This window comes from Anas platyrhynchos, chromosome 2 (assembly GCF_047663525.1).
Source record: "Anas platyrhynchos isolate ZD024472 breed Pekin duck chromosome 2, IASCAAS_PekinDuck_T2T, whole genome shotgun sequence".
In the NCBI taxonomy this organism is placed as follows: Eukaryota; Metazoa; Chordata; class Aves; order Anseriformes; family Anatidae; genus Anas; species Anas platyrhynchos.
Window position 1 is genome coordinate 91,284,658 of NC_092588.1, and position 20,805 is coordinate 91,305,462.

Here is a 20,805-nt window from a genome sequence, read left to right on the forward strand (position 1 = left end):
TATATCTAATGAGCATTAAATAATTATGGAACTATAAACCTGTAATCACTGGGAAGTACTAAAATTGCTTCTCTGCAGTCATTATCATTGCACTCCTGGCTGAAGAGACCTAATGTAACAGGATTTAGTTTTTCCCCTCCTGCTGCACAAAGACAAATGTTTTTTTTTTTTGGTGCTCTTATTTTCTTTTGCCAGTTGGCCAAGATTAGCAAAAGGAAAACAGCCTCTCTAGTGAGATATTAAAATACAGGAGTAATTTCATAGGGTGTGACAGGGGTCACACACCCTAACTTTGTAGGTTGTAACAGAGGTCTGCCTAAGGAGGGGGCAGGATGGATTAGTTCATTTTTAAGCATCCCCTTCTGGCTGAGGACACAGCCCTCTGGTGGGATGCAAAGACCTGCCAAGAGCTGTTTTACCCACTTTAGCTGGAGTCAGCTGAGGACACTGGTATCTCGGGTGCCATGGACAAAGGGAACTGCAACAACAGAGCTCAATGGGGTGGCACCCAGCTGGAAACCCTTTGTGCTACCTACTCAGGCACTATAGCTTTAAAAGATGTGTCATTTGCATTTGGCTTATAGTTTTCTTATTTTTTTATTAACCCACAGAAACAGAACCAATGGACTAAATAGTAAAGTAAATCACAGTGAAGCCCACTGCTAAGTAAAACAGATCTGCTCTAACTGGACAGGGGTCTTCTCTGGCAGGAACATAGATGCTGCACACATTTTGATTTATGAAAATACCATTCAACATATCTATTCCACCTCTGTAATATCTCTCTTAAGCTCCATAACATTTTTTATTTTTAAATAAGGGACCTATAACACTCAAGTGGAACTTTCAGTTGTCAGCTTCAAACAAAGAATAGGGAAAAGAGTTTTCATTTCCCCTCATGTGAAGAAACTTTACAGAGGGAGACAATGTGGACTAGTGCTCCAAACATCTCACTGGTGCTGTTAACATCTCCAAGGTGGCCATCTGACATGTTCTGCTCACACAGGACCAACCTGACCATTAAGTTTAGCATCAGGTGAGAAATTCCCTCAAGTCTATTTGGCAAAGATTGGTACAGTACTTTTTGTCCCTGCCTACAACCATCAGGAAAATCTACCTTAAATTTCCCGCTATTGCAGAGAGCTAAGACACAGATGAGAAACCCATTGCTATTGTACATATCATCAGTCTTTATAGCTTTTAGGAAGGGCACGACACAGTGTGCTTATAGGCACTTGGAGAAGGCATTTTCCGCCTCCGATTAGCAAGGTCTCATTTTCTCAAACAGCCCTTTGCAGCCCTGTCCCAGATAACCCTAAGCTTTAGGCTTCCTTCTGGCTATTTGCAGAACAGCCACGAGGAGGTGAAGAGAGGCCAGTGCATCTGGGCCATGAGCTCAGCTAAATACATGTATGTGAATTAGGGTTTCAGGGTAGAAAGAAAAGGTCAGACTAGCAACCAGACAATTGGAAGAAGGTGCTTTTTTCAAATACAGTTCAGAATCAGGCCTTCCAGACAGGAAAAGTAACTGGACATAAACTGTGAGGTGAAAATGGCTTGTAAACAACCATGTAAGCATTTTTGTCTGCCTCCAGAAATTCAGGTAATGGAACTAGAAATGGTCCTTAGCATTCAAAAGCAAATTATTTCAGCAGCATGACATAAAGCTGTGGGAATCCATATTATCTTTTCATGCATCATAAGAGGTGAAGACTACCATGTTTTCAGCTAGCAGTGTTTCACCTTATTTAAAAAAAAAAAAAAAAAAAAAGGTTTTCAAAAAGTCTATCGCATAACTCTTATTTTTTATATATTGAAAGCAAGACAAGAAAACAAGCACAACAACTGCATGGCTCACTATTCATTGCAAGCCAATCAAATACACTTGAATATGGATCTTATCTTAAAGTATGTGGCTTCTCTCCTGAAAATGAAATCAATGCTAATTTTATTCCATATTTATTGAGACCTTTCTAAAGTGAATCAATGGGCATCTAAATCTTAGATAACCAACACTGACTTTGTAACCTTCAGCATCATACCAGTATTCACAGCTATTTATTTTCTTTTTCAAAAATGTTGACCTACAGGTTTATGCTGTGATTTAGTCCAGTACTGAGAGAAAGAAAGAATGATAAAATTTTCATTTGATATGACAACACAGCAGTAATCGTCCTAATTGGCCTTTGTTTCTGTTTGTCATCATTAATTATTCTTTGCATAAATTATCACATCTATGACTACAACATTTATGATCAGTGTGTTCCTAAATATGTAATTACCAGAATCTTTGCAGCAATACATCTACCTGGGAAATTGATCCTGAAAATAGCAAAGATTATTCTAGATTTATGAAAACAAAAAATTATTCCTGAGCATATTTTGGCCAAGTGTGATCTGTACAAAATTCTATTAACAACAGAAGTCACAGTATTCCCAAACAAAACAATTAAGCATTGCATGCCAAATTAACCAGTCCATGCCAAACACAGCAAAATATTCAACCCCCCTCTACACAAACACACTACCCTGAAATGGGAAATGGAAAAATATAATGTGAAAACAAAACAAAAAAATAAATTATTTTGATTACTTTTTTTTCAAAACAGGTAACATTATTGACGTTTTCTTTTCTGCCAGGCAACCCAAACCACAGTATTATTTGCACTACTTTCTCGAAACAGACACGAGATTGGTGATGGTGTTTCCTGCAGGAGTACCAGCCCTGGGAGAGAGACATCCCACCCAAGCGCTCTTCCCATCTAATTGAGCTACCTCAAAAATAACAAGGCATTTTCAGTGTATTGTCTACTCTGCTCCATCAGAAATCTGACAAAGGGTTGTATTCAAATTATAAGCCTTAAAATATTTCTGTTGCCTTTGAACATTATTACACTCCCAATAAGTTGTTCATAATTTTATTCAAATAACCCATGCAATATCAATTTCAGAGGTCTAGTCTGTTTTCCACATACTTGCTCCAAACTACTAGTGCTTGCCTGAATCTGTGCATCTGCAGAGTGCTTTAAGAGTGTTGAGAACAATTACTTACTTTATTCCTAAAACAATGTACATATGCCAATTATGTATTGTATTTATGGAACCAGTTAAGTTCCTATTCCCCCCACAATCCATGGCAAACTTACTTCAGGTTTGTACCAGGGAAAGAAAAGGCTCCACATATGAATGGTATGATTGAACACTAGAACAGGAAGCCAAACATACACATTAACTTCTAAATAAATATCATTTTACATTTGATCAGAAGATTTTAAAAATCAAAAAGCCAAAACCCACGCTCAGGCTGTGTTTTCATTTTTACACCTGTGTAAGTGCACTGTATGCTTTGCAACAGGGCTGCTCCAAAAGCAGGGCTGACAGGAGGATCACACCCCTATCAGCACGGTTTTTCTACAAACAAAGCTCTTTAATACCCAACCTCTGAATTTCCCTACATGCTACAGATTTTACCCAGTAAACCCTACATTTTCAAAGTCTATTCTACATTTTCTTAATTCTAATTAAACAAATCTTAATCTTGACTTTAATGGCTGCAATTATGATACTTCATTATGTTAAATGTTAGTTGCAACATAAGAATAAATTGTATAAACAGTTTAGCTACAATTGCATGGAGTCTAACTGTACATTACTCATTAACAAGATGTGGGTAGCAGCAATTATAACATTTCCTCCTAATGTCCCTATTTATTGAGTCTCAGCAGCAAGCCCCCTTTTCACAACACACACTGATTGACGATAGCAGCTTTTGTACTTGTGAAGAACAGGCACAGTAACCTGCTGTGTGCCTGTAACTCAGATCGATGGAAGTACACATTAGCTCTTAGCCTCACAGGCCGGAGTTCCTGAAGGTCAAAATAGCCATCAGCATCACTGTAGGGTACAGAAATCATTTCACAAATTGTGAACAAAAACAACACAACTTGCTTTGCAGTTTGATTATTGTTTATAGATACAGCAAGCCAAGAATTAAAGCATAGCCTTGAGGCAACGTAATTATTTACAGCTGAAGACTCATATCATTATTAGCGTGCTCCTAATTGCTTGAAGTTATATCAATGTTAGCTGATTTAACACATTTTTGATAAGAGGCATGGAAATTGTCTTCTCTGCATATGGAATGTTAGACGATCTCTTTATTTTTAAGGTCTTCCCTTCTCCCCTTTCTTTCAAGCCATCCCTTGTTTGCCATTGAAAAAGGCCTCACACCCATAAATTCTCCTTTATTCTGGATGTCTGTAACCATCACTGCAGTGCTTTGTTTCTGCAGAACCATATATTTGAATTTAGCTGGACTAAAACAATACCAGGTTTGGGTTTTCACTAACCATAGACTTGATAATTCCACATCAGTATCATCTAACTAGAAAATAAATCACCCAAATTGCTTTGGGTGGCATACCCTAATCTTTCACTTTTCCAGACAGTACCTCAGCTGAAAGCCAGATGAAGGAAAACTGCACAAGACTCCTCACAAAAGGCTATAGGCAAAGTCTCATGGACTCAAATGGAATCTGCTTTGGGCCTTGCATAGACATTTCTGAAGACAGACAAGGGTTATTTAACACAACACTACAATATCTGGTTCCCCTGATCTACAGAAAAGATACATTAAGATTGTTATTAATAAACCAGAGCAAGAAGTGATTTGGGAATCTCTCTTTTCACCTGACCTGCAATTTGTACACTTAATGTGTTCCTTTCTTTCAAAGCAGGGGAGTAGTCAAGGGCTGACATAGGCAAAGCCTTGAACCACTTCTGGCTGCACACCAAGGAGAGGTGAGTTTGTGTGGGTGAGGACAGGAGGTAGGGACTCTAAGAGGCTGTGTGGGGAAGCCACTGACAAAATCTCCCCTCAACAGCACTGAATTAAGTTTGCTCAGGTAACTATAAGTGTGACATTTCTGAAGTTGGGGACATTCAACTTTGTAACCTTGAAAATGCTAATTTCAACAGTGTATGTTACACAGTCAAGACAAAAATTCAGGTAAAGTTTTATTTTCCATCAATATCTTCCTTCCCATTCTTTTATTAGAGCACTTAAGTTTTAATCTACACATGAGATATTTCTATTTTGAGTCATGCTGCAGACAGCAGAAAGAGGCTGTTATTTCACAACTGGATCCAAGAAAATGCAGCAGGTATTGCCCACAGGTCCAGTGCGATATTCATGACACCCTACACAGTAGTTGGAGACATGTTTGAAGTGCCACCTTCCGCAGCAGAGCAAGCCCAACCCAGACTGAAGAAGCACCAGCAAAGAGCCCTGCATGACAACATGGCTGAAGATTTTGCTTGCTTCCCTTGGCAAAGTGAGGGCTGAAAAGGACAGGATTGTCATTAGGGGTGAACAGGAGGGTAGGAAATAAAGTCACTGTCTATGTTACTTTCAGAGATTTGTCGGTTTACAGAAGTAATCCTGCAACAGGACTGCCAGGGATGCTGATGGTCTTCAGCATTTCTCCACCTCTTTCCTAAACAAAGGCTTTATTTTTTGTGACAAATTCAAAATAGTTAAACACATCCTTCACTGAAATGTGGCTCAGCCAGCTGAAGATTCATTTAATTGAGCTAATTCTTCTATAGATGTGTAACAAAGACCACGCCAAATAATTACAAAGCAGGCTATTTTAAAATAACGGTCCAACTGCTGGAAGTTACAGCATCTGGCTACTGACAGGGGTGATGCTAGATGAATTATATATTTCAGTTTCCAGCAAGGAAAATCTTCCATTTTTGTCTGTGAACGAGGAAATAAACTGCAATAGTGTGTGAAACTGTCATAACAGCTTTTTACAGCTGAGACACATTAAATTACCAGCAATCAATATCCTGAGGAAAAAATAAATAAATAAATAAAAGAAATAGATTTGCTAGGAAGGAATAAAGAAGCTCCAGTTTTAACTTGGAGCTTGAGTGTGCCCAGCACCAGAGAACTCTCAACAGATTGAAGCTGAGAGAAACAGGAAAAAAGCACAAACATGCAGAGTGGACAAGGAACTATGTCTGGGAACAGAAGAACAGAGCTATTAGGAATTAACTTTTGAGCACACATCATGGTGTTCATAAATAGAAACAAGAACTTAGGGAGAAACTTATATGGACCAAGTAAGAGCAAATCTTGAGGCTGAAAAGACCAAGTCTTGGCTGTTCCTCTCCCATATAATTAAAAACTAAATGACTACCTGTTGTTCCTCACTAGGTGCTTTGTAGTCTTGCCATCTTATAAATGGGTCTTCTGCCACACAGCCTGTTTTTCTGAGACAAATAATGGCTTCTGCAACGGCACGTGGGTTTTCTGCTGTATGACTCATACACCCCATACTTTTCAACCATTTGTGTTTTCTGATGCTAGCTGGAGTTGCACAGCACTCAAAGTCAAGGAGAGCTAATACAGTAAATGGAAACTGCTGTCAGTATGAACCAGATTAGTCAATCCCTATAGCACAAGTGAATTTCAGATAGCAGCTCAAGCATGACCACTATGATCACAGCCTAGTGTTTATGTATACACAGAAACAATGAAGTGGCCTGGCAATCACTGGAAATACATTCCTCAAGCTTTCAGGCTATGCCAGGCTTAAAATTGTGGTCAGCTCATGTGGGAGAAACTAGATCAACTTGGATTGCATTGCAGCAGTTGTAATTGAATTGTATATTTTGCCTTTCTATAAAACTTTCAATGCTAAGTACACGGCAGCCTAAATGACCTTGATATATAGCACTTTCTGTGCCTCCAAATTTTCAAATCTACACCACAGACTCACACATGCCCCACCAGCACAGAGAGCCACCATGCACCACCCTGCCTTGTCAGAGCCACGAGGTTGGCAGACCAAAGAATCACAGCAGCCAGCAGAGGAGCCCCTGGGATTTGCTGGGGTTGCTAATAGGAAAAATACACAAGTTTGGAGCAGACTCTGGCCATATTCAAGTCAACAGGAGCTCTGATGCTTCCTCAGGCCAGGCTAGGGTGATGCATCTCAAGTTTGCTCAGGCAACTACGTTTGGTACTTGTAACATCTACCTACCACACTGGAGTCTGCTAAACAAGGCAAGAAACCCCAGCATTTCTCCCTCCCACACCAGCCCAGGATAGATCCCTGGAAAATCTGTCCATTATCCCACCCTTTCTCTTTATTTTAGAATTCAGATAATTCAGCCAAATTTTATATACATGTATGTAGTTATATATGACTTTTTTATCTATCTATATAAGATTATTTCTTTGCTTCACATACTGCCCCAAGTCATGGTCATCCTGGTACCTGGAAAGGCTTGGCCACCTCATCCTGCCAATGGTCCCTGGCCCAAAATGATGGACTCTACTTCCTGCACCACAACTCCACAGGAGTCTGGCAGACTATGGCCTCACATCCACCTTTATAATATCTTAAAATGACCAACATCTGTTGAAAATACCAACTTTTCACTTAGCCAAAATTTCCTTAATTTCCTCTTTATTTGGTGAAAGATTTCCGCAGAAAGAAATTTGACAAAGGTTCAGTTTGAAAGAAAGTTTTCTACATAAAACAGGGATTTTTATTTTTAAACTCAGCACCAGATTAGTCAATAAAAACACACATCTCTGGTTCAACTCCCCTGCCTGAGATACCAAGGAAAAGAGAAGAAAAAAAAGAACCAAACCCTTGCTTACCTCTCACTGACAGAGCCAAGACAAAACACACACAGTGATGTTTTGGGGACATTTGCAGCAGAGGAATGAGTAATTACACTACTTTTTAAATAGAATTTCCCAGCTCTCGACTTACGTTTCTGTGACAGATGAATAGACCTACCTCTCCCAACCTTGCTTTCCAATATTTCTAAGCTGTAATATCTATTGTGATTAGCAATTCACCCAGTTTTGCCTATAAAAGCACTCATCCTCATTTTTCTTATTCAGAATTCAGTTTTACTCCCCAATGTCCAGGCAGCATCATGAGACCGCAATAGACAGGCTGGAAAAATTGAAGGAGAAGCTATAATTTAAACAAAGACACTGATATAAATCTTCTACTGTATAAAACTACTGTTCCACAAGTCTGCTAGGCTTCTTAAATACGAAAATTAATATTACAGAGAAGGAGGGGAGCAGTGTACATATGAAATAGTCAATCAACAGTATTTGACTTGCTCAAGGGAACGGGGCAACCCAGACATTTTAGGACACTCCAGTATGCTTTAGCTGGAATAATGTTTTCAATTAATTAGTTCTCTTCTCTGAAAAGACCTAAATATTTCTAATAACAAAGATATGCAAGGAAGAACATTCCTGTTATTTACCAAAGTTGAGGTGACTTTCACATGGTGAAGGAAGACAATATTTCAGAAGTTGACTTTTTTTGTGCTCTACCATTTTCCCCCAAGACCAGAACAAATAAAACTTTTTCACTGAAGCTGCTTCCTCTGGCCACATTTTCTTGCAGAAATTTGTTCTAAGGCATTTCCTGTCAGTGCTTCCCATCATTCACAGACGTTTGCATTTTTTTAATATATATAAATTTTACTGTCCATGGCAATAAATATCACATCTGTTATCCGCAGCTATCAATATATCGAAGAGACTGCTTTTCCATCTCATGTGGTTGTGACGAGCTTTCAGATTTGGCTCCCAGCATTCATCCCTTCTTGGCTGAAGAGCAAAGTAAATCTCCAATAGCCATTAACTATTACTTTAACCAGACCTAAGTTTCAGAGTACCACACGGCAACCTCTCAGCTCACTACTGCTCAAAGAACTGCAAATGCCAAAGTGACCATATTATCAAATAAAAATAATACTTGTTGAAAGGTCCAGGCGTAATTGTCAAAATCATTTCCATGGCATTGAACATAAATCTCACAGGTATAGGAATGAAGTTGAAGTTATAGAAAACAACGTAGGAATGTGACCACATATAATATCACAACATATGTTCAATGGGAGTAAGACACACTTCCCAGCTCACTGTCACAGGAATGTGACCAGTTACAATCAGAACCCACATCAGGATGGGACTCCAGGTAGCCAAATGATGGGCATACACCTAATGTGGAAATCCGCATAAGCAGAGGAGAAATGCAGAGTATAGCAAATATCCTGATTTAGGCGTCAAGCGAATGGGGTACATGATTTCTATAAAAGACTTAATTCTAAATAGCAACTAAAACATTACTTTGTAGATATTATAGCTACTCTAAGAGAAAACCTGGGTTTATATGATTAAGCAAATAAAGTCAGAGTAAAAAATACCCTAGAGTTTAAACTCTCACTTGCAGGCATACAATAATGTTTCATTATCTCTGTATAATATAGAGCTCTTACATTATTCAGCCAATAGTCTGTAATTAAACATCGAAAAGATTTCCCACAGCTTGAGGTACACACAGGCACAGTATTACATGTGTGTTGTGGAGCCCAAAAGACAGTTTCTTAAACCTATTACAGCAGAAAACAGCACATATTTGCTAGAAAGATAACATAAGCTACTCAAAGTTTCTAGCTAGAAAGTGAACTGTCCTTCACCCTGTCTGAAGTAAAATTAGCTTTTATGTCTACCGCAACACCTTAGTTCCAGATTCACTCCGAGTTCTGCTAGAAAAGTTGGACACTAGTACATGCCCTTGTGGTGATATCTGCAGCTTTTAAAACAGCCAGCTTGAAAGAGAATCAAAAATTTTATTTCTTCCTGACCAAATTTTTAACTTCCCTTGTATCTTTTATACTAACTTCACTTTGAAAAAGTATTCAACTATTTTTTTTTTTATTGTCATTGTTTGGTTTTGTTTTTTTAAATCACAGGACAGCTTTCTTCTCACTTCCACCACACAACTTGTGCAGGACCACCTTGTTAAAACTGGATAGCATAAAGGTAACCATGCCCACTTGCACTGCAGTGGCAACTGCTCTACTTAATAATTGAAAACTGCATTTTCAGTCATAAATTTGTACAACTTGTAGGAAGTCTTGCACTAGTTAGCACAGACACTATCAACAGGCTCCTGGGAAATCCACACAATAGCTAAGTGAACATGGAAAACCAAACAACTGTGTAAAATACACATCTCAGGCCACTGCTTGTTCATGTGGACATGGATGAGTCTCAGAGTGAACTGAGACATACACTGTTAGAAGAAGCACAGCTGTGCCCCAGCTTCATGAACAAGAGGATCATAGGTAACCTATCCCTGTTGGAGCTTGTCCAACCAGATGTTTAAGTGGAAAGTGTGTGCATAGGCAGAGACCAGTGTCAGCTTCCCTTAAGCAATGCCAGTATTTATTCATACTGTAGATGTCTTGCCACTGCAGTGCTGTTCCTGTTCTCTGCTCTTCAAAGATCCTCAGAAGCCAGCTCTGTGGTGTGGTGGAGGCAGTATGGCTCCCATAACCACTCATAGAACTTGGATTCAACCATTAGAATATATAGCTTTCATCTGTTTGTTGTTGTTTGTTTGCTTGCTTGTTTTTTTAAGGAGACATTGCTAATGCCATCATGCTGAATGCATACAGGTGTCCATCCACAAATTTCACAGCAATCTGTGAAGATCTTGATCAGTTTTGATCAAAACTAGCAGAAGATTGGAGACCTCCACAACAACAAGCTCTTGCAGATCATGAGGAAACAGAGCTGGTCTGAGGAGAGAGAGACCTTACGATGATAGACCCCACAGAGGAAAGTGTGGACAATCCTGGCTCACCAAACTTTGCTAGTCCTGTGCCTTGTAACAACCACTGTCAGCAGTGACCTCCCATGAAGCACCCCACAGCTCTGCCTCTTCAGGAAAGGGCTTGAACCTATGGTTGTCTCACACAGTTCCTTAAGGAAGGGAAAAAAAAAATAATAAAAAATAAACAGTTATTCCAGATAGAGACAACACTACAGCGTTTCCCTCCTGTGTTGTCTCTACTGTATGGGATGACTTCTGCCAACCTCAACACTAGAGCAAAAACACTGAGGGTTCATGCCATACCATTCATGGACCCAAAGGAAATCTTGATCTAACAGAAGTCAATAGGAGCTACTGCTTCAACTATGCCAGAATTGCCAGAGTGTTGGGGAAGAACTAATATTAAAAATTAGGAAAACAAACAAAATATATATATATATACACCTTCTTTCAGATATTACTTTAAAAAAAAAAAAAAAAGAGGAAGGAAAGAGAGGAAAAAGGGGAAAGAAAGAGGGGAAAGAAAGGAAAGGCATACCTTACTTTACTCAAAATTAACTACAAATATAATTTGAAAAAGTAGCACTGCAGCTCCTCTGGATTCAAACTTCTAAATTAACTTTATGAAGAGATTTAGAGTATTTTCTTCTTCCTTGATTAAATGCTTTCCTGAACTGAGATCTCATCCTGCACACGTGCTGGGATTCCACAATTACTGCTATCCCTGCATGTTGTCTTCCAGGTCCAAGAGCTGCATCCTGCTTCTATCTGAAGTAAGAGTATTACAACTTGCAGAAGACCAGCAGGCATGAAAGTTTCTTGTTCTTCACTTTATGAGGATCCATGCATCAGTATTAACCTTACTGAATAAAATACCACTCTGGAAACGCTTTGTTTATAAACATAAAAACACACAGGTATTACGCATGTGTAAACACAGACACTACAGTATCCCAACACAATAAAAATGTCCAGAAATACAAGGAGCCAGGTAGTTGTTAAACCTTGTACATCATACGTAAATGACATTCACACATTTGCCAGAAAAGTACACTTTTACCTATGAATTACAGAGGGGTAAACTTTAGTTATTTTTAATAAAATAGAAGGAATGCTGCTCCTGGCAAATGCACTACAAAAGCTAATATTTAAACTAGAATACAAAAGCTAATATTTAAACTACAATGAAACAGCAGCAACAATAAAAGGTTGTAGGTCTATAGTGTGGAAAAGATTTACATTAAGATAAAGAAAGCATTTTTTAACTGTTTGTTTTGTTAATTGTTGTTTCTTCTTTCCCAGGAAGAGTTGTGGTTTAAGGAAGCCACTCACTGAGTGGCTACATTGTTTGGCAGCCTATAAGGCTGTGACTTGGGCATATGAGGCTGAAAATCCTACTGCAAATCAGATTTTAATCCCACAGGAAGCCCTATCCCTTGCTTTTTTCTTTTTTTTTTTAATCTTATTAAAGCATCATAAGAACAAGTGAAGCATCACCACACCCTGTCCATCCATCACTTCATCAGTTGTAAGCTAATTCATTACTGTATCAAACTCAAAATTTTCTTGACCAGATTATATCTAACATTTCTTTCATTAACTTTATACATAACATATTTTAAATGCTTTAATTTGTTAAGTGTAATACCAAAAATAACTTTTTTCTTGTTTACTCACTCTCTATAGGGAAGACCTCAGAAAACCTGATGCTTCAAAGAAAACTACAGAAAAGGATGTATAACTCCCAGTAAAATCCACCCACACCACTTACAGGAAGACAGGGCAGCCTGGAGAAAAATTCCCAGCAAGTCCCCAGTTCCGGACACCAGCCACACTCCTTGCTAATATAGTATTATGGTGCTGGCATTTCCATGTGCAATTTATATATAATTTTAACATCTCAAGGTCTAATCCAAGGGATTTCAGGCCATTGGTGTTCATCCCACTGGTTTCCAAAATCATCTGTTCAAATCTTCAGCAGAAGTCAATGCATGTATCTCAAATATCACACATACACCAAAGCCCATCATTTCTTGAAGTACCTCTATAATACATCCCACATGTCAGCATGGCTAAATCCTTTGGTATAAGCTTATTTGTGAATAACATTTCACATGCTTAAGGGACAGGTTTGAATTTTAATTTTTCTTTCTTCCTTTGTTTGATTTCCCCTATTTGATTATCAGGTTATCATGATTGCTGTCTTACTCAGATTAAATGCTGTGTTACCATTAAAAAGAAGAAACCCACCATAAAAAAAAAAAAAAAAAAAAAAAAAAAAAAAAAAAAAAAAAAAAAAAAAAAAAAAAAAAAAGTTGATGTCTTTGGATCTAATCAAACAAAAGAACAGAGGGAAATGATCCATCTGACTTAAAATGAAAAAAAAGAGGTGAAGGGTGAAAACGTATTTCATCAGAACCATTTCATTAGGCATTCTAAGACAAAACTACTCAATATTACACAAGGAAAAGCCAAGCTTCTCTGTTTTTTTTCTCTATTTTTATCTGTAAGTTGTTAAATAAGTAGTAAGTGCCAAAATGTCTTTGTGTGTTTTTATTCATCAGTGTAATGTGCCATAAACTGAGGAAAACAAAATCTTCCCTTCCCTTGTGCTCTAGATAAACTGTGGTATACAAGTTGTAGTCAATGTGCCTGACCTCCCAGGTAAAATTAAATTGACTGAAGGCAGACTGAAATTCCCTTGTCGCACTATTATCTCTCTCCATTTAAGTTCATATGAAGCCCTGTAATTAAGAACAGATTTTAAATTCCAGTAAAAAGCAAAAGGTTTTAGATTGTCTGGAAGAAATAAAATAATTAAAAAAATAGAAAAGTAGTTCTTGGAAGTTGTAAATAGGGAAGGGGAAAAAAAGGTGGCAAGTTTTGCCAAGACAAACCAGACAGGCTGCTGCTAACATCAGAAGGCTTCCAATGATATGGGCTACAGAGCTAGGCAGGAAGACTGAGACAAACATGACAGCTTGGAAAGATAACAGAATACTTCCATTTGACTTAATTGCCTCTTTTAAGAGTTACTAGCTTTTAACTTGGCTGTCTCTTTAGGGAAAGAACAGGAAAACTGCCCAGGCTTCTGCCCCGTGCAAGCCTGCATGTCTGCCTGCTCCACAGCTGGACCAAGTCACACAGGACTTCAAGGGCTCTCTCCACTCACAGCTGAGAATACAAGTCCTTCATGTTGTGAGCTCCCCACGAAGCCTAATTCCTAACAAGCACAGGTGAACAGCAAGGGTGAATTTATCTACTGCATCCTATTTTATTGTCATAAACCTCTGTGCCCAAGCAGATCCAATAAAACTATGCCAACACAAGATTGCTGTTAAATACAGGGGGGCTGCTATGACAGCTACATTCTCCATGGGGAAAAATCCCCCTTGTGCTGAATATTTCCAACCTAAAACTAATGGGAACTTTGGAAAAAAGAAAAAAGAAAAAAAAAAAAAAAAAAAGATATATCCTTGCAACCTGATGCTGTGAAGCCACTTAAACTTTTTCTCTGCATTTGCATGGTGGTTTTGAATTGCATAGGACCAGAGGTCTGGAGGAGGAGTGCTCTTCCATGATAGCCCAGTCCCATTTTGATGCAGAGGAATCATGAGGCTCTGATTTCAGCTGTGGACACAGTCTCTAGCTCAGGAGGGTGCCATGCCAAAGTCTCCTGGTGTAATTTAGTTGGAACCTCTTCAAGTGAAGACAAAAGTAAAGCCACAAGTGCTCTTTATTGCATGCATCTCTGCTGAATAGTTTGATATTGCCCTATTTCCTATGACAATGGAGTTAAGGGAATGAAACATGTTGTTTGGAAACAACAAAAAGCTGTCAACAGTAACCACTGTCAATACTCATGCTGGGCTAGGCTTGGTACTCCTGCTCGTCATTTATTTATTTATTTATAAAATAATGTGTTTGATATAAAATGCTTCTGTACGCAAGCAACAATGCCAAACTAATAAGCCAGTGATTAATTTTGTTCTTGTCCTAGGTCTGTTTTCTTCTTAATAATGTACATAAATACATTAGAGAAAACATTCATTTGCCTAGACTTTATGTGGTATGAAGCAAACCCAGAAACATTTTGCAAAGGCAGCTAGTTGTCACAGAAGTACTGGGTGGGTGCACAAAAAAGAAAGACATGAAAAAACATTTAGAGAGCTGCATGCAAGCTATAGAAAAGTTGCTCAGCACTTTAAAGACTCTGCCAATCTAAGAAATGCTCTCACAGACTGCAGTCACAATTAACACAGATGACAAGAAATAGCCAGATGTGGAAAAGTAAAGAAAATCCAGCAATAATTTTAAAGACAAGAGTAGACAAAAAAATTATAACAGAAAACTTCACTGGTCACTTTGCGTAGACAGTCGTATTTAAGTTTTTAATGTATTATTAACAGGCTGCAAAAGACCTAACTTGTATAGAGAAATTAGGTACTTGCCATAGACGCTTCTTTTTTTCTGTGTCTGAACTGCAGTAGAATGGCACTGGTAGCAAATTTTCTCAAATTAATTTTGGTGCCACCAACTACCTTGTTCTAAAACACGGTGAAGGCACACTTCTTCCCACGATCACTGGAAAAAGACATTGTGGAGTAATAAGCCTCTTTTTTTCTATTAATGCTGTATGAGTAGCATTACTCCAGCTCTCAGGATGCTCTACATCATTCTCTTAACTGTTTTTACAGATGAAGGAGAGAAGAACTCACTTTACCAAATTAAATCCCTCCTCATAAAAGCTCTTAAAAACTGCATTAAAGCTTCAGAAAGAGGAAAATATCACGTTTAGTCTTTCTTCAGGGCAATAGCTACAGAGGACCCACTCTTTCTTTTTTTGCATGTCCCTGATTCTTGCCAACTCTACCAGCAAATTGGGACAGGCAAATACAGAAATGGAAAGAGAAAATGGTCGTATTCTCCATGCTGGATGGCATAAGACACACTCCCTACCAAGAGTTGGGAGCAACAGTATTACTCACAAGAGGCACAATCCCAATGCATTAGGAGGTAATTTAAAAGAAAAGCCTATAAAACATTTATATTCTATTATACTTGTGTGTATTCCATTGTACAATAAAAAAATATTGTGTATTTTATTTCTCGCCACATGGTATTGAAAAACTATTTTAAAAATGCTTTGAAGAACACTCCAAAATGTTGCTGGTATTGTTTTCACAATTCAAACTTAGCAGGCTACAGAAAAGAAAATGTTAATGAATAAATTAAAGAAACTTTTAAAATGCCCTACAAGTAATTTTTGTGAAAGTTATATAAACAATGTCAGTCTATCCATGCAGATACTTACATGGCCTCACTATTGAAAAAGCTTTCCTGGTTAAGAAAATAGACCCATGAAAACAAGGTATTTATAATCTTTCCAGCCTTTAAGAAAAATACCATGGTTAGAGATGAGCAAGCTTATTTACTGTGTTTTACACTATGCTTGTGAATTAGTGTATGAGATGCTGGAAAAAAAGGGAGACAAATTCAAAGCCACAACCTTTGCATTGGGTTCTATATGTGCTAAACAACTTGGGGCTATTCTATCTTTCAAAAAAAGATGGTTTAATAGTCCAGCACCCTCTCCCATCCTAGGAGTCTCTACTGCTTCACAGTCTCGGTTTCCAGTGAAGCATAACCAGCATTGGTAGGAAGTCATTGCCAAGGTTATCTCTGGTAATAAATCCAGCCTTTATGTGGTTTTAACAGACAATTTGAGGTGGAGACAGACAATTTCTTCAATGGAGACCAAAATAGCTAACTTCCGGGGTGATGTAATGCTGGAGGGTCAATGCAAAGTAAAGTCATAACTGGTCATAACTGACACAGCACTGCTTACCTTTTTTTTTTTTTTTTGCCTAGAACATGGGAAACAGGAGCAACAATCTCCAAGCATACAGAGACCAAAGTAAATCCTGACATCTCCAGGTATACTGACACCCAAATCAAACATGAACTAAGAACCTTCTCTTCTAAATAACTTGCATCTCTCACTCATTACCAATACAGTTCCAATTCATAGTTCTAAAGTCTAGTTTAGACAAGGGAATTCCAAATGGAAGAGAAAGGACCCGCCTTCTCTTGTGTTTGGTTTGTGAGTTTTGTCTACATGTTTGGGGTTGTTTTGTTGTTTTTTTTTTAGACCCTCTCTCAAGACCCCTAGAAACTGTCCTCATGAAAATGGATTGATAAGGAGAATTCAAGTGAGCTTGTTCAATATAGACTAAAAATGCAAATTACTGGGATAAGTACACTGTATGCATGTCTGCCCTTTGGAAAGACTGATGCTTCCAACTTCTCTGCAATTTTGAGCACATGTATCATAGGGAGCTGAAGGGCCAAAACTCCTCCCATGAAACTCTCAGAGAAGTATGATTCCTCAGTAAATCTGAGCACAAGACATGCCTATTAGTTGCATTCTCTCTTTAATCTGAGTGAAGTGTCTTTTAACTGTCTAGAAACAGCAGGCTGCTAAAGTGCAGGATCGATTTGCTGAGCAGCTGCAGCTTTAAGTTTGTGATGCCAGTAGAAAATGTGGCAGAAAAAGCACATGAGGAGGGTCTCAACTCAGGCCACCAGCACAGTGGCCATCCTAGTTTCCCCAGAGTGTGTTGGACATGTGAAGAGCCCTCCCTGAGGCTCATCAATGGGTTCAAACCCAGAGACAATCCTTAGTGGTTGGGCTGCACAGGGGACACCAGCATCCTCATTTGTTATCATCCCCCTTTCCAGCATGGGGCAGCAGTGGAAAAGTGGGAAGTCACAGAATGGGTTTGGTTGGAAGGAAAATTTAACGACCTTCTACTCCAAACCCTCTGCCATGGGCAGGGACATCTTCCACCAGATCAGTTTGCTCAAATCCCCATCCAACCGGCCTTGAGCACTTCCAATTACGGGGCATACACAACTTCTCTTGGCAACCTGTTCCAGTGTCTCAACATGTTCATTGTAGAAAATTTATTCCTTATCTAATCTAAGTCCTGCAGTGCACTAGTCAGAGTGCTCTGTGATTCCCTAACATGTTCACACTTGAGTATGAAGAGCTGTTCTATAGAATACAGATGAAGTCAGGTGAAGTGTAGTTTCAAAACAGAATGGCAAAGTATTTTCCAGTGTCAGCTCTTTCCCTAGGTTTGTATTCAGTTCATTTCTGTTGTAATTAGTAGCAGCTGAAGAAGTTCTGTAAATTAATGTTTCTTGAATTTTCACTGATTTCAATGAAAGCTTCAAGAACCTATACAAAACTTTAAATCTTCCCTTGTTTCCCTCCCTTCCCCCTTTTAACTTATGATCTTTTCAGTCTGTACTAAATAATCAATATTAGTTAAAATTTTCAATTCTCTCTAGAGGACAGTGCCCTCCAGGTTTTATTATAAAGTATCATGATGTTCACCAGTCTTGTATATCATATATATATTGTAAAATAAATATCTGAGGGCAGCCATGATTGAATTTAAACTCCATAGAACCAAAAATTTTCCACTGCCTTTTAGAAAGCAGATATTTATTCCTTCCTAAAGTTTGTGCCTTGCAAAAACCATTTTTCATGTGTCATTCCCTGGATTATACTGTATTCTTTGCTAGCCCTCCATGCTTCCTTATCTCAGTTTGCATGAAATGCAATCATTCAAAATAGCAAACTTAACTTAATTGCCTTAGACAAGTGTTAATAGATTTTAATAATGCTTTATTAGAATTTATGTAAATTGGACTGCACAGAAAATCTGGATAAAATCCTAGCTTGAGCAGGCATTTTTCACCTATGTTGTCTCTAAACACAGAGTGGGAAGAGGAAGCTTTAATTAGTACTTTCTGATGAAATCTTCTGATGAAAATGTTCTTCTTACGGATATAGGTGTCAAGATTATCTTTAGACTGAGTTTCATAATTCAATAATTAGTACTCAGGGCTTTTCTTGGAGGATGATTTAACACTAATACCAGCCCACAGTTTTTATACATTAGGATTTTTATCTTGATAAAAGTTGTACAACGTTGCGGAACAATATTATGTTGATTCCACTTTTTATACAGTTCTCAGTTGACCCACATTTTAGTATGTAAACAACTAAATTTACACAATTAGAGGGGAGAAAACTTGTGGAGATTTGAATATCTAATATAGAAATAATCCACAATAATCTATTAAGTAAATTAAAGTGTTAACATAAAAGTAACTCAGGATAAATTGATGTTTTATTCCTAGTTCTCTTTTGTTGTTGCTTTTCTTTTTGAAAAAAAAAAAAAAAAAAAAAAAATCCTACCACACAGTGTTTCTGTCCACAAGATAACTTGTTTATGTTAGTGAGAGATGCACACAAGCCCAGAACTACAGATTACCCATGCATATAATATAGTATTTTATATATATATATGTATACTCACACTCAGAAAAATATTAACTATAGATAATAAAAAGGTGCACAGTAATGGAACTATTTTTTAGCTTTACTGTTATTAATAACAATGGGCAAATATTTCAAAGCAATTCTTCCCTTTTTTGTGCACCCATCTTCACAGCTGTTGCAATTTGTACACCTGGTAGCGTACAAGTGCACCAAAGTTAGGAAATCCTGAGAAGGTAGAATTCCCTTAGAAATACTGCTTCTTTACTTCACTGACAAAGCTTTCCTATCTATTTCCTTGTAAATCTATAGGAAACATGAGAAATCCCTAATGCCCCTACAAGCCAAAGCAATATAGTATTACTTCAGGTCTTAGAAACAGCCAACCAAAATATTTTCTGTTGACAAGCTCCACTAAACAGCACAGGAGCCAAGCATTACATCATTTATGCTAGATAACACTTCCTCTTGTACTATAAAAGGTTAGGAAGATCTGCCAGTACAGAATTAATAGCTGCAACATTTAAAGATAATAAGATTAAATTACCAAAATCTTACTGTGATTTACTCAAAAGAAGTGAAAGCCTGGTTATATTTAAATTGGTGGCAAAACGTCAACAGAAGCAGAATCCTATCCACATATTTACTGAACCAACACAAATCCTTCCTCTTCCAGTCCTTATTGTTTGCCATAAAGCAATTACTAGCTATAAATCCAGCCATCCCCTACAAATGCAATACAAATCAATAGAACTTTAAGATCTACACACCAGATAAACAAAGATCATCTGTAGCAGATATACAGTGCTGTGACATGAAGTTGCTGTAATTCAGAATGCAAAATAGTATTAAAAAAAAAAAAAAAAATAGAAACAAACCCTCCCTAACACAAGCAAATTTAAAGAGCAAACCCAGAGTCTGAATTAAAATGGGGTGATTACATTTTTAATACAATACTAATTTTAATCTTTTTAAAGGCAGTATGAAAAAGCATAATGGCATATTAATTTTACAGTTCCAACTATGTGGATACTTAACGTTTCTGTCTGCTTTTGAAAATCTCCACCTACCTACCTCCACTAAGATTTATAGCCTCTTTCAGAGCCACCTGAAGTAGTCCTGCCCCACTACAGCCAGGTATTTTGGAGGGTGTGAGAGAGGCCCACAGCTTAGGAAGAGAACTGGTCTTCTCCATTAGTACCCACTGAGCAGCTGCCACTGAATTTAAGTCCCACTGAGCCAGGGACACAGAAGGCTTGGGACAAATGGACTCTGCTGGCTTAAAGCCCATAAAGTCGTACAAGTGATACATGTGATTCGTTTGCTTTGAAGGTTCTTTAATTGCATGTAAGCTGACAACACGTAAAGCTAAAAATAAAAAATATAGTTTTTTCAAATGGGAAAGATGACTAACCCTTAATGATAATTAATACCAGACATTCTCAAAGACCTTTTTCACCTACAAATGAAACTAATTACTAGGATTTCTTGCTCATAGTTCGCTGTGTTGCAGAACAGCAGCAGCTGGGCTGTCTTTTTTTATTTACTCTTGAAGGGCTTTCCATAAATCTGTTTCAAATTTTGTTAACCCTACTCAACCTCCACACCCTCCCCTTTCCACTCCCCCCGCCCCATACTCATTCATGACTTACAGCTGAGTAGAGTGATTTATAATAGTGCAATGAAGTGCAAAACATGCTCTGGCAAAGGAGTGAATTCCTCTGCCTTTCCTCAGATATGATCAGGTGTAACAGCAAATCCTGCTGTACTCTTAGTACTGAG

General features: G+C 38.0%; 1 protein-coding gene across 1 annotated transcript in view; it reads right to left on the minus strand.

Annotated features, from left to right (window-relative positions):
* Positions 1–20,266, minus strand: part of LOC110352209 (uncharacterized) — a 218,199-nt gene extending 197,933 nt beyond the window's left edge. The window contains exon 1 of the mRNA XM_072033095.1: positions 20,098–20,266. Within this exon, the coding sequence (XP_071889196.1) occupies positions 20,098–20,218 (121 nt within the window). The 5' untranslated portion in view covers positions 20,219–20,266. The remainder of the gene's footprint in view (positions 1–20,097) is intronic.
* Positions 20,267–20,805: the final 539 nt, after the last annotated feature.